We start from the raw sequence: 14,767 nt of genomic DNA on the forward strand, positions 1-14,767 counted from the left end.
TTGCAATAAGCATAGAGTCCATAATTTGCCTTCCTCCCACAAATGCATTCTGAGACTTAGAAATACATTTGTCCAACAACCTTTCAACCTATTCATCAACACCTTAGCAAGGATCTTGTATACAATCTCAACTAGGCTAATAGGCCAAAAAGTCTCTTATATTGAAAGCATTATTTTTATTTGGGATTAATGCTATACAGGATGCATCAAACTTACCATGCTCATAGAATTCCTCAAAGAACACCAATACATCCATTTCTACCACCCTCTAACTGTGCTAGAAAAAATTCATAGTAAACCCATCATGCTATGGTGTTTATCCCCTTGAAGGTCTCTCACTAGCAAAATTTCTTCCTTCTCAAACCTCCTTTCAAGCAAACTTCCCTCAACCTCCTCAATAGTATAAAAATCTAGTACATCAATTATAGGTTTCCATCCTTCTATTTCTTGTTGAAATTCATCACTTGACCCCTCACCTATGAATCCTCCTTAAAAACCGACCCACTTACCTCTAGGACCCCAAATGATTATACTTTTTATGAGAGTTTGGCAACTGATGGAAAAACCTTGTATTATTGTCCTCTTCCTTGAGCCAAAGGACTCTTGGTTTTTGTTGCCAATAAATCTCTTCCATAGTAATGAGTTGCTCCAACTCGGACTTCATTTCCTCTCTCTTACTCCTTTCATCATTAGTATGCCCCTAAGCACCTTCCTTTTCACCTAACCTTGAAACGTCACTCATCAATTGTAGGTTTTCATCCTTCTATTTCTTGATACAAGCTCGTTGAAATTCATCACTTGACCCCTCACCTATGAATCCTCCTAAAAAACTGACCCACTTACCTCTAAGAACCCTAAATGATTATACCTTCTATGAGAGTTTGGCATCCAATGGAAAAACCTTGTATTATTGTCCTCTTCCTTGAGCCAAAGGACTCTTGATATTTGTTTCCAAGAACTCTCTTCCATAGTAATGAGTCACTCTAAATCGAACTTCATTTCCTCTCTCTTACTCCTTTCTTCATTAGTATGCTCCTGGGCACCTTCCTTTTCATCTAACCATGAAACCTCACCCATCAAGTTCCTTTTATTGACTCCAAGGTTCCCAAATTTCATCTCCCCCCCCCCCTCCTTTTCCAGCTACACAATCAAAACAAGAGACAGTACACTCAAAGGCTAGATAAATTATTTTGAGTGAGAGAAAGCACCTCCTCCCCATCAACAACCATAGCTTCCATCCTTTAACAATCTACTTCAAACAACTCACTACTAAAGTCTGGAAAAGAAAATTTCAATTTAAAACTCACGACACTATAAACAATCAACCCAATTACACTTAACCCCTTGAAATATCAAATGCACAATCAACTATTCAATTTTAAAAATATGTTACACTCACCCCCTGTTGTTTGTTTTGCTGATAAGTCTGATGGAATTTAGCATTGAAATACCAATTTACTCATCTATCATTTGTTTTGGAGATGGGTAAATTTGTTTTTTAATGCTAAATTTTATCATACTTAACACCAAAATAGACAGCAGAAGGGACATTAAAACAAAGTGATAACTTTAGGGGCTCACTCAATCATGTGTTTCAATAGTTATGAGGGTTAAGTGTAAACAGGGTGTGGAAAGGAGCAATTTACCCTTGAATTAATATAGTAATAAATAATAATAATAATAATGGAAAAAAGTATGAGGTAGAAACTTCAAAGAAATTACGTTTTCTGCAATGACTATTATAAAAGTTGCCCAAGATCACCCAAAAGTTACAAATTTACTTACACTGCTAGCAAACACACTATAAAGAAGACAATACCACATATTTTCAACACAGCTTGAAGCCAAGTTTTTTAGATGCTCTGTCAACATTTCAGTTTTTCTATTTAGGGAAAAAATCAACACATATGAAGATTAGATGCATCTAATTATTAGAAAGGGACAATATAGTTACAATTTTAATCATAACTTTCGGTAAGTTCGCTCTTTGATTGTAGAGACAACATCCGCATATAGTAAAACAAGAAAATTCCTTCAATTGCTCGAATCACAACAAAATAGACAAATTAAAAGGGCATTTCAGGGTAGAACAACTTACAATATGCCCAACACTGGATTCATGCTAATTGCTACATTGAGATTGAAACATGACATCCTTTACTCTAGTGATTTATACTTGGAAGGCGTCATTTACCTAGTTACCTTCTATGCGAGCAATCATCAAACTTAAAATCAATTAACAATAAAAACGAAGATAATAAAGAGGAGTGATATTAACACAACCGATAAGTACAAAAGTTATGCTTCATGAACACTCGAGATAGGACCTAATATGGATGTCTGTAGGAAAATTATTTGTATCATAATTGGTTAAGCTTTGAAAATAAAGCTCCACATAAAACAAAATTAATTGGATTAGCCTTTTTTTTTTTTTTAACTAGTAATGCATTTTATCAGTCATCACATTTGTATCCTATTTTTGCATTCTATTTATTGTAAATTTCTTCCTTCCTTTTCTGTTTCCAAATTGTCCCTATTCTAGCCTAGAGGCAAAGATTCAAGTAAAATACCTTAACTCTCATTAACTTGACACTAGGGTAACCTAAGATTCAGACTCAATGCATAAGGTTAGCTCTCATTACAGCATCCAACTCACATCTTACCACTTTGCCTTTTAATAGAAACATGCATAAGATATCACAATTCAAATACAGTCAAGTATGAAGTCAGGGTCAATTACTAGTTCCCTTTTAAATTCATAGTCTCGGAATTCCTAGACCTCACATCAAAATTGTGTTTATCATACTTAAACTCATTTAAAAGGTTAAAAAAATGATAACACAAAATATAGTTGTAATTCATGGATAACAAGAATTGAAATCCATTGCATTGCAAGAAAACATTTGGTACCAAAAAAAAAAAAAAATCTAATTTTTTTTTAAATGCTTGTTTCACTTTCACCAGCAAAGAATGAAACTTTTTGCAACATATGATTGGTGATATATGTTTTGCTCTTGGCAATTCAATTCAAGCTAATATTTGAGACCTTTTACATTATCCTATCTGTTGTTCCCTATAGAATGCTGGTTGTGAATGTGGGTGAGTAACTTGTTTTTAAAATTTTAAGCAACCAAGCACAAGAAAAGATTGGTTTTTTCTCTTTTCCTTTTTCTTTCCACCAGCTTCTCAACTACCAAACAGAAAACCAAGGAGCTGAACTGAAGTGAGACTGGCCCAAACATTAAAAAGGAAAAAAAAAAAAAAAACACACACACACACACACACAAAAGCACAGTTTGAGAGTGTTAAGAAGAAAAACTAAGCAGTTTGACCAAAAGAAGAGCATAGTAGAACATAGAAAAATGAACATGCAATGAGTTCAGTTTGAGAGAATGAGAGAGTTTTCCTAACCTTTGAAATTGAATTGATGTGAAAAACAGGGGATATGAAGTGAATGTTGGGAGATTCAGAACTTGCAGTGAATAGTGATCTATGTTCTGCGCTTCATTGGTAATTGGCGAGGTCGTTTCTTAAACTACAATGCACCTTGATCGAGGAAAAAATAAAATAAAAAATAAAAAAAACTTTTTGAAGATATAATAATAACAGTTTGATTTTCAAAATTCACACTCAATATAAAAATATATGAGAAGTTTGAAGGATTTTTTTTCCAAACTAGTTTGAAGAGAAACTTTATTCTAAACAAAATCAATTAGAAAACTTGAAGAGTAACGATAGTCCGATGCTCTTTATTACATATATTTATTGTACTCACATTACTACAATACTGAAATTATGTTTTTAAAACACGGTTTCACAATTTTAATTGAAATATGATTTCAAAAGGTATTGTATATGAAGTGTGTAATAGGGAGTATTTAATAAGATTTTTTTTTTCTCATTATTAAAAAATAAAAATAAAAAAGAATGAAAGACTTGGAAAAAACAATAAAAAGTAAACCCAACCCAAACGTCTTGCATTTGGTTATTCAAATTAAATTTGGTATATTTAAAAGTGTATTTAATTCAAAGTTATTTATACATGAAATGAAGAGAATCTATTCCAAAACTCAAAGATTTTCTAATATTCTTTCAAGGAAAATATTTCAACCTATGAAAATATATGTACATGAAAGTTTAATATAATATGATTTATGATAACCATTAATAGCATTTATTATGATTGTATTTGTTTATGAAATTATATATTTTACTAATTTTAAATAAATGATGTGTTATAATTATAATGGAGAGTTTAAATATAGAATACAATTATATTTAATAAAAAAATCAAATTAATGATATGTAAAATAGTAAAATCTCAAAATCTTATATGAATCCATATTCGACTCACATTGTTATGGGTCAGGTCAAAAGAACTTGACAGAGCAAAGCCACACAAGAGCTTTTTTAATTGAAAGATAAAACCCTTGAACCATCTTGTAGTTTTCACTTCTACATTTATATGTCTTTCTATTCACTTAATTCTTATACTTCACTTCTCTTTCTTTTCTTTTTTCCTTTTTTCCCTTTTAACTCCTACTCCACTTTTGACTTATCATATTGATGGCGCTTTTACTTGATGAAACCCACTTTAGTTAGAGTCCTTTCTTATACCTTAGATAAAGCCTATAACTTGATGAAACCCACTTTAGTTAGTCCATTCTAATGCCTTAGATAAAGCCTATAAGAAAGTTAAGCCTCCATTACTTAGAGAATATAAATAATTTAGCATTAGATATGAAATAACATAAAACTAAGACTAACAATGCACATATGGAAATACTTTAATTAATATATTTTGTGCACATTAGGGGTCATTGTTATCTTAGTTGTATCGTCCTAATTTAGTCATTTGCCAAGTTTGTCTTAGCAAGGCTAAGCCAAGTGGGTGATGTGTAATCAAACATTAAGCACATTTGTATCAATTGCCCTTCATTTTGAAATCTAAACTGTTTGATAGGGAAAATCATGTTTTAGGGGGAATGTTGTATTTTTAGTGATGGACTCGATGGTAATGATTTCCCTAACAGATGAAGGAAAAGGCAATTCATGCGTGTCCAATCTTGATTGCTTTTAGCATGCAACGCGCTTGTTGTGACTTGCAAGGATCTTTTAATTTCTCGATATGCCCACTTGCCAGATTATTGTCATTGTTCTGATCAAGCAGCTAGGATCAATGGAGTGCTCAACTGGAGGCGCACTGTCTATTATTATGCATAACTACACACCTTTAAAGAGGTAACCATTGAGTGTTAGGATTGATTGAGCATGATTTAGACTTGTAGGAGCTATTTTGGGATGTGGAGCATTTCCCAAGCTTTAGAAGAACATTTTAGCAATTTTTTTTTGAGTTGTAGAGGTATTTTGGTAATTTTGGAAGATTTTGGTGTATTTGGTAAGTCTAGAGGGTTTTGATGAGATTTTGATAATTTTTATAAAGTCGAGGGCTATTGTTGTAATTTTTGTCAAGCCAAGAGGCAGTGTGGATAATTTTGAGAAAGGTGCAGGCAATTGTGTAATTTCAAATAGTGGAGTGGACTTTTGTGACTTTCAAAAAAGGTGTGGCATTTCTGTAATTTGGTGAAATTTTAATTTGGGATAACCAATTGGGCTGCCCAGGTTTGTGCTTAGCCCATGGGTTTATCAGTTTGGGTTGGTTGTAAAATAGGGTTGAGCTAAATGTAGAGAGTTTAGAATCGAGTATTGAGGTTTTTTTTTTTTTTTTTTTTTTTTTTTTTTTTTTTTTTTTTTTTTTACAAAATATTCTACTTAGATATTTAGATATATATATATATATATATATGTGTGTGTGTGTGTGTGTGTGTGTGTGTGTGTGTGTAAAGCTCCTTTCTGGATACTTAAACCCTTGGCTCTTGTCCTCCACACCCCACAAGCATATATATTTGTAAAGCGACTATCGCACAAAGGTATATAGTGGTAAAGTAAAGCGAAGTTAAGGCAGAATAAAATGATATATAGCATAAATGAACAAGAAGGCTTTTCATACCCTTCAGAACACACTATTTCATTTACTATAAGATACAAGAAATATCCAGTGTCTTTCTCCCTCATTTGGTTAATCAGGGAACAAGCTAGCACGTCATTCAGACTAGTCGCACCTCCATGGTGGAATACGCGCGAGGAATTTTTAGGAACAATGAGGTATTCAATAGGCTGTAATATGCAGTAGAAAAAGAATAGCAAGAAATGATGTACATAAGGCTCTTTATGGCATTTCATGATCATACATTCTAACACAAATCAGTACTGTACCCCACTCCAAAAGACATCTTCACTAAAAAAAAGGGGCAATAGAATGGATCAATTCAATAGAAAACAATGAGAAAAGTAGCAGGATCTGCCAAAACACAACCAGGACAAAAATACATAAACAAACTTCAAGCAATTAAACAGAATACTTGTGATAAATTTCACCAAGTAGAGGTAGTGTCAGCTCTGCCCAGCGTAGTCATGGGCATAAATTTATTAGGACTATTATGAGTTCCATTCAAGTGGATACCGCCAAAACTAAAATCTTACATTTTGGCAAGCTTGAACCATTCAGTATGGAAGGATCCCTCCACATCAGTCCTTTCATATGTATGAGCACCAAAATAGTCTCGCTGAGCTTGGACCAGATTAGCTGGCAATCTTGCCCTTCTGTAACTGTCAAAATAAGCAAGACTGGCAGACATGCCCGGGGTGCTAATACCAGAGTTGATAGCAAGGCATACAACTCTTCGCCAGGCAGACTGTCGCTCAATGATTTCCTTAGCGAACTCTGGATCCACAAGAAGGTTTGCAAGGTCAGAGTTCCTATCATATGCCTTCTTAATTCTATCAAGGAATATGGCTCTGATGATGCACCCTCCCTTCCAAATCCTAGCCAATTCCCCCAACTTCAAGCCCCATCCCTTCTCGATACTCTTTGCACGGATCAGATTCATCCCCTGTGCATAACTACATATCTTGGATGCATAGAGAGCTTGCCTCACATCATTGATCAACTTCTTCTTGTCCACTACTTGGTCGGTCAAGATATCACCAAAGCCACCTGATTTGAAGACTTCAGCAGCTTTGACCCTTTCTTCCTTTAACCCACTGAGGAACCTTGCATCCAAAGAAGATTCAATTGTGGGAGCTGCAACTGATAGTTCAGCAGCTTGCTGTACAGTCCATTTACCAGTACCCTTCATGCCGGTTTTATCCAGAACCTTGTCAACTAAATATCCCTCACCCTTATCGTCCTTAATTCCAAATATATCTGCAGTTATTTCAATCAAGAAGCTCAGAAGTTCGCCCTTGTTCCATTCTGAGAAAACACTTCGTAGTTCCTCGTTTGACAACTTTCCAACTGATTTCAATACATCATATGCCTCTGCAATCAGCTGCATATCACCATATTCAATTCCATTATGAATCATCTTTACAAAATTTCCAGATCCACCTTTTCCAATGTAAGTCACACAGGGGCCACTGTCTGGAACTTGAGCAGCCACCTTAAGAAGAATGTCTTCGATATGCTTGTAAGCCTCGAAAGACCCTCCAGGCATCAAAGAGGGTCCATTACGAGCACCCTCCTCACCACCTGAAACTCCCATTCCAAGATAGAGCAAACCCAATTCAGCTGCAGCTTTCTCTCTCCTCTCAGTGTTCTCATACCACTCATTACCACCATCAATTATACAATCACCTTTCTCCATGTAAGCAGAGAGGGTCTTTATGGTTTGGTCCACTGGTGCCCCAGCCTTAACAAGCATAATTATGACACGAGGCTTCTGAACTGAGTTTACAAAAGATTCAGGATCATGGAAACCAAATACAGGAAGATTCCCTTCCTTTTTAGCTCGTTCAACAGTCTCATCAACTTTGGAGGTAGTTCGATTGTATACAGAAATAGGGAAGCCTTTCTCAGCAATGTTGAGAGCCAAATTTTGGCCCATGACGGCTAGACCAGCAAGGCCTATTCTTGTAGGCTTGGGGGGTGCAGCCATATTTTTTCCTGCCAAAAATGTGGGATGCCAGTAAGACAAATCCAATATTTTGATTGAAACAAAATGTGATCCAAGGTCATTAAGAAAAAAGTTGTTTTGATTCTTTAATAAAAGCTGAGAACTACTGTAGTTTATGAAGAATAAAACTCAATAAAATCACATGAGCAATGAAACCAGGAATCTCTGAATGAACAGTACAATCCATTTTCTTCAGTAAGTATATGCATAAGAAGAAAAGAACAGAAACAAATCACATGGCCCTACTCAAAACATGAAAAGAAACCCATTGACATCAAAGGAGGAAATTAAAAAATACAAAGGTCAGTACATCCACCGAGGGAAGCTTACAACAAGCAAAAAGGAAAACAAGGACACACAAAGTCCAAAAGCTTTAGCCTGAACTAAAGATATTACATCAGATTTGCAAAGATATTTGGAGTTACAGATTCTGTTGAATTCTTTCTACTTTCCTCAATGAATTCAACCTGCCCCTTATACAATCAACATTTTGATAATGCTTAAATAACTAGGTTTTACTTATTTATTTTAATTTTTCCTGACTTTCCATCTTTCTTTAAAAAATATCAAATTGAGTGTTCCCTTAAGAAAAAGGAAATCCATATGTCCAATATAACAACAGAGAATGTGTGAATCCTCAATTTCCTATAAAATACAGATGTAAGAGTAAAAACTACCAGCATATTTGAGTCTCAAAATGAACAAAAATGAGTGGATTCCAGTTAGCTCAATTGGTAAAGTCTCTTATCCTTGAATAAGAGATTTGGGGTTTAATCTCCTTACACCAAAAACCAATAGGTGGCTTGGTCTGATGATAAACCAATTGGTAAATGTCTCTTGTCCTGAACAACCTGATTCTCATAGTAAGATTAAAATTTAAAAAAAAAAAAAAAAAAAATGAGAGGAAAATATCAAACTTTTATTCACTTATAGCAAATTGTTAAACCCAACAGAATAGGCCAAGATCTTGGAAGCTGCAAGTAATGTGAATGCCAAAGTTTCTAGCATCCTGAAACAGGGTTACTGGTTCTGCCCTACAACTAGATCTGAGTAAATGGTTTTTTTTTTTTGGATAAGTAAGAATGATATATATACGAAAGGCTACTCTATGCATGAAGAACATAGAGCAAACCCAGAAAATACAAGAAGAAGAAAACAGAGAAAAAACATAAAAGAAAACCAAACAACAGAATTATTACAAAAGAGAGAGGGAGAAAAGAAAAGAAGGGAGGGAATCACTAGACGTGAGTCCTGGTGAATTTTCAGTCTGGGTTATCACAAATTGACTTAGCAAATGAGGATTCTATACGGTGGTTACTTGCAAAATCTAAGGAATTTACCAGCTCTTCAGCTTGAAATGAAATTAGGATCAAACAATGAAGAGGTTGATTGTGGAAATAGATTGTCATCGCATAGCTATCCCTAAAAACTCTTTTCATTTGTTGGTTAGCTATTTAAAATAGCCTAACAACTAGGGAAGGTCTGGTTAAATGGGGTTATGGAGGGGACATCCTATATGTTTTCTGTAGAAATAAGTTGGAGAGTGTAACATCATTTTTTTTTCAAATGTTCTTTTACTAGTAGAATCTGGTCTCATCTAATAGATCTGAGTGTACAAATCAGTGTGGATTTACCAAACTGGGGATTAGATGTTGTGGATAAATAGGATGTCACATCTATCCTCTGCAAACTGATGTGGGCTGCAATGAAATGCTAAATTTTTTTTTTTTTTTTTGGTGTTTGAAAATGTGTTCTTTTGATCAAATATTACCATTCATCAAAAAATAATTTTGACCAAACAAGCAAAGACCCACTGCCGCAGATCCAAACCCCATTATATACCAGATGACTGGTGAGTTATAACCAAAAGCAATCTAATTACAGAACTGATCCAAATAATAAGTCATAATAAATAAAGTCTTACATCTCTAAAAAAAATTATCAACCAATCATTTTAAAACAAAGAAAAAAATAAACCCCACAAATCACCAAGATCATGCACAAACAACACATACCCAATACAGAATTAACACAAAAAATTAATAATTAAGTGACAATAAACCAATAAACTAAACATAAAAAAGAAAACCCAGATCAGAAATCTAACTACACAGCACAAATATCATGCCTATACAATACATAAACTAATACCCAAAAGGCAAAATGATCCAAACCTGAAGTATTTCTTCTGTGATTGATACAAGGAATGAAATTGAGGAAGAACAAGCAAAAACCAAGAGAGCAAAGATTTGGGAAAATATCAATGAGAAGGGTAGTCCTACCAACTATTAGCTATATACCAAACCAATTACGTGTTTATTCAAACAGGCGAGTCAAATTTGGCTAGCACTTTATTTTTGTGTTAGGTGGGCATTTTCTTTATTTTAGTAAGTGATCCACCACCTATCTGATTTTGCCATGTCACTATGTATCATGACGTGGTAATAATCAACGGCTTACATCATCCCCAGTTTTTGGTTCTCTCTCTCTCTCTCTCTGATCGAGAATGGGAGTTGGAGACGTGGAGGGATGACTTTCGGATGGGTCTCTGCGGCAACATTAATGTGGGTCCGGAAGATTTTCAGATGGGTGTGTATTTTTTGGAGGTTGTCTTTGGAGTTTGTGATGGTTTGAGATCACCGAGTGTGGGATTGCATCTACATGTGTACCTTCGAAATGGGGCTACACTATGGTTTACAATGACGGGCGGTTCAATACAATTTGTGGTTGACATTTGGGTTGAGTGACTAGTTGCAGTGGACTTATTGAGATAATGATATGTCTATTTTTAGATATGTATCATCATCTGAACGGGTTCAGTGCATTAAATGCACTAGACCTAAACCTCACTAACAATTTGTAAATGAGAAAAAAAAAAAATTAAGGGTATGTTTGGTTGGGGTGAAATAGGGAGAATAGAAAATAGAGGAGGGAAAATTGATTTTATAAGTATTTGATTGGAGAGAAGGGAGGAATGATGGAAAATTAGTGAGATCCATGTATTTTCTCTATTCTATCGAAATTTTATCTCCCCAATTTGAGGAGAAAATAGAGGGAAGATGAATAGTTGCAGTGAATGACTGAACTACCCTCCTTCCTCCTCTTACGTGTTGGGCGTTGCTTTTTTTGTTGGGGGGGGGGGGTTATGGAAGTGATGGTGCCTCCTTTTATTTTGTTTATTCTTTTAATTTTTTTTTTCTTTCTTGTGCATGATAGTGTCTTCTTTTGTTTTCTTTTTGTTTTCTTTCTTTTTTTAAACTTTTTTTTGTGGGCTTGATTTTTCTTTTTTAATAAATTTGGATAATTGCTTCCGTCTTTTTCTAATTGTTTGTTTTAATTAGGCATTATTTTTTAACAAGGGCATATGAATAATTTTATACAAACTCATTTTTTTCCATTCATTTACTTTTCCACTCCCAACCAAATACAAAGGAGGGAAAGTAAAATTTCTTCTACTCTCCCACTTTTCCATCCCTTCCCCCTTTTTTTTCCTCTCACTTTTCCATCTCCAAAACCAAACAGGCCCCCTAAGTGAAATACATAGGATAAAATATAATGATAGTGAACAAGAAGACACACTAAGGGGGCGTTTGGTTCGCTTGATGTTACATCAAGGTGTAATGTTACATTCTTGTAATCTTAAATTCATGTAATCACATTTCAACAATACAAGATTAAAGTGTTTGATTCATTAATTACATTCCAATCATAATCCAAAACTGTAACATTCATATACTTGATTCATAAATGTTCTTATAAACAATTAAAATTATTATAATAACAAATTGATTAAAAATAGCCTCAACACCTAAAAATGTCAAAATTACCCTTTAACCACAAAATACCTTTTGAAGACCCAAAATAACCGAACTACCTTTAAAACCTCAAAAATACACTCGAAATCTGGCACATGACCAAAATACCCATGAAAACTCTAAAATTACCAAAAAAATACCATAAATCCAATAAAAATTCCCACGAAATTACTAAAATGACCAAAATACTCTCAAAATCACTAAAATGACCAAAATACTCCCAAAACCTCAAAACAACCAAAAATACTCTAAAACCTCTAAAATAACCAAAATAGCCTTGAAGTCTCTTAAAATACCAAAAATACCCCAAAACCTGTAAAATAACCAAAATACTTCCGTAATTTCTAAAATGAACAAAATAACCTTGAAACTACTAGAATGAGCAAAAATCCCCGAAACCTCGAAAATGATGAAAACACCACAAAAACTCTTAAATGATTAAAATACCCCTAGAAATCGCTAAAATAACCAAAATGCTCTCAAATCCTCTAGAATGAGCAAAAAAACCTAAAACCTCTAAAATGACCCAAATACCCGCAAAATTTCTAAAATGACCAAAATACCTCGGAAACCTCAAAATGACCACACACACACACAAAAAAAAAAAAAAAAAAAAAAAAAAAAAAGTTTGAAACCTCTAAAATGACCCAAATTCTCTTGAAATCTCTAAAATGACCAAAATACTCCTTAACCTCTAAAATGACCAAAAAATATATCCTAAAACCTCTAAAATGACCAAGATATCCTTGAACCTTTAAGATAACCAAAAATGAGCCAAAACCATTGAAATGACCAAAATACCCTTGAAACCTCAAAATGAACAAAAATAACCCAAAGCTTTTGGTTATTTTGAAGGTTTTGGATATTTTAGGCCAATTTAAAAGTTTCAAGGTATTTTGGTCATTTTAAAGGTTTCAATTTTTTTGATCATTCGAGAGGATTTGAGAGCATTTTGGTCATTTTAGCCATTTCAGGGGTATTTTAATCATTTTAGAGGTTTTGGGGTATTTTGGTCATTTTAGAGTTTTTGAGGTTTTTTTTTTTGCTCAATCTAGTGGTTTTGGGAGTATTTTTGGTTATTTTAGAAATTTTAGAGGTATTTTGGTCATTTCAGAGGTTTTAGAAGTATTTTGGTCCACTACACAACTCCACCATAGTACATGAGAATTGGCATATACAAACAAACGTGTAAAGACCTTAACAATATAGTAAAATCCCTTTGGGTAGGAACATGCTTAACGAATAAATTTTTCCCTGAGTTTAGGACCTTGAATTGGATCGTGTGCTCCAACCTATATCCCAACTTTCACCACTCTAACATTCACCCGTATAGAGTTTTGGATGTTGTATGACGTACTCATTGACTAGCCTATAGACATATCTATAAATACAAAATCTCAAGTTTAAAAATCAAACAATTGACAATGTTTCACAAGTGTAAATTTGTATTGATGTATGAGTAAGTACAATTTTCTAAAATTGAATCTAGTTACAAAAAAATACTCCTCTGATTCGATCTCCTTGAAAAATCTTTGATTCAAGTATAAACTTGATTTGAACACTAGATGCTTCTCAGTTTGATTGATAACGAGATCAAAAGATTTTTGAAGTAGAATTACAATGAATCTCTAACTATGTGTTTGTTAGGAATCCTTCATTCTTCACATTTTTCGTGTGTTCTTTGCGTTCTTCGTGTATTCTTTGAATGTTCTTCATGTGTTCTTCGTGTGTTCTTTAAATGTTCTTCGTGTGTTCTTTAAATGTTCTTCGTGTTCTTTGTGTGTTCTGTCTTTTAAGATTGCAGTGGAAGTTCTTCAAGGCTTTAGAGGCTTGAATCCGTAGATCTTTACTAACTTGCAATCTTTTGAAGTTTTTGAACACTTTTGGACTTGATTCCAATGCACTTTGAGATCTAGGAAGATGACTTGAATGATTTCTCTTCAAATGTTGTTAAGATTCGAAGGTTGGAGTTCTTGAAATTCTTGGAGGTTTTGGAGCTTAATTCCAGTAGAGTTTCGAGACTTTTGAATGTGTGTGAAAATCTTCCTATAAAATTTAGAAGGGTCTCTATTTATAGGAGTCTTGGGGAGGTGTGATGTCACATAATTGGCTATCATTAATGACATGTATCATAATTTAAATGGAGGGACTTTATGTCTTGTCCTCCATGGAACACATGACATTATTTGATTAGCCATAGTGCTTTAATTTAAAATAACACATGGCATTTTTTAATTAGACTGCTTATGCCATTTAACTTAGCACATGCTAACATCTGATTGATTCTCAGGTATTCTTTGTAATTTTTATTCTTTGACACTTGGAATATTGTTATTGGTCTCTGAATAATGATAGTGACACCCACTAAATAATACTGGCTTCTTGTTATTAGCCGCTTTTAATGTATTACATGAATTTAATGGTCTGACGTGGCAATTTGTGATTGGTAGAAAATTTCACTTTCTACAATATCCTTGCACATTTTTCATATTTTTCTTGAATTAGATGAGCATGCTAAAGTCTATGGTTATGATATTCCAAAATGAGTGAATTTGATTGGATTGGATTGTTTTACTTTTGTGTTATGTAAGTGTATTTTGAGTCCCAACTTGGATGTTTATTAGGTGGAACTTGGATTTATATGTGATTTTGAGAACCTCTAATTATAACTTGAGTCCTACAACTATAACAACCCAAACCCAACTGCAAGCCCAACTACATGAATTTAGGCACGTGACTAGATTGATAGATACTTATTCTACCTTAAGTTCAACTTAACCTCGATTAGCCATGGCTGCATTACTTATTCTACCTTAACTTCAACTTAACCCCTGTTAGCCATGAGATTGCATTTGAAGTCCCACTTAACCCCTATTGGCCAGGGTTTAACAATTCACACCGTATCTAATATAGTGTTTCAAAATCCAAAATAAGCAT

At 34.0% G+C, this 14,767-nt stretch overlaps 1 protein-coding gene across 1 annotated transcript; it reads right to left on the reverse strand.

The window, feature by feature from the left end:
* Positions 1–6,201: 6,201 nt before the first annotated feature.
* LOC115976183 (6-phosphogluconate dehydrogenase, decarboxylating 2) lies at positions 6,202–10,694 on the reverse strand. The gene is made up of 2 exons (XM_031097329.1): positions 10,190–10,694; positions 6,202–8,005 (listed from the first exon to the last, which is right to left on the reverse strand). The coding sequence occupies exon 2, from the start codon at positions 7,995–7,997 to the stop codon at positions 6,540–6,542; it is 1,458 nt and encodes a 485-aa protein (XP_030953189.1). The 5' UTR covers positions 7,998–8,005; positions 10,190–10,694; the 3' UTR covers positions 6,202–6,539.
* Between the last annotated feature and the right edge of the window lie 4,073 nt (positions 10,695–14,767).

Source organism: Quercus lobata, chromosome 2, assembly GCF_001633185.2.
Source record: "Quercus lobata isolate SW786 chromosome 2, ValleyOak3.0 Primary Assembly, whole genome shotgun sequence".
Taxonomy (NCBI): Eukaryota; Viridiplantae; Streptophyta; class Magnoliopsida; order Fagales; family Fagaceae; genus Quercus; species Quercus lobata.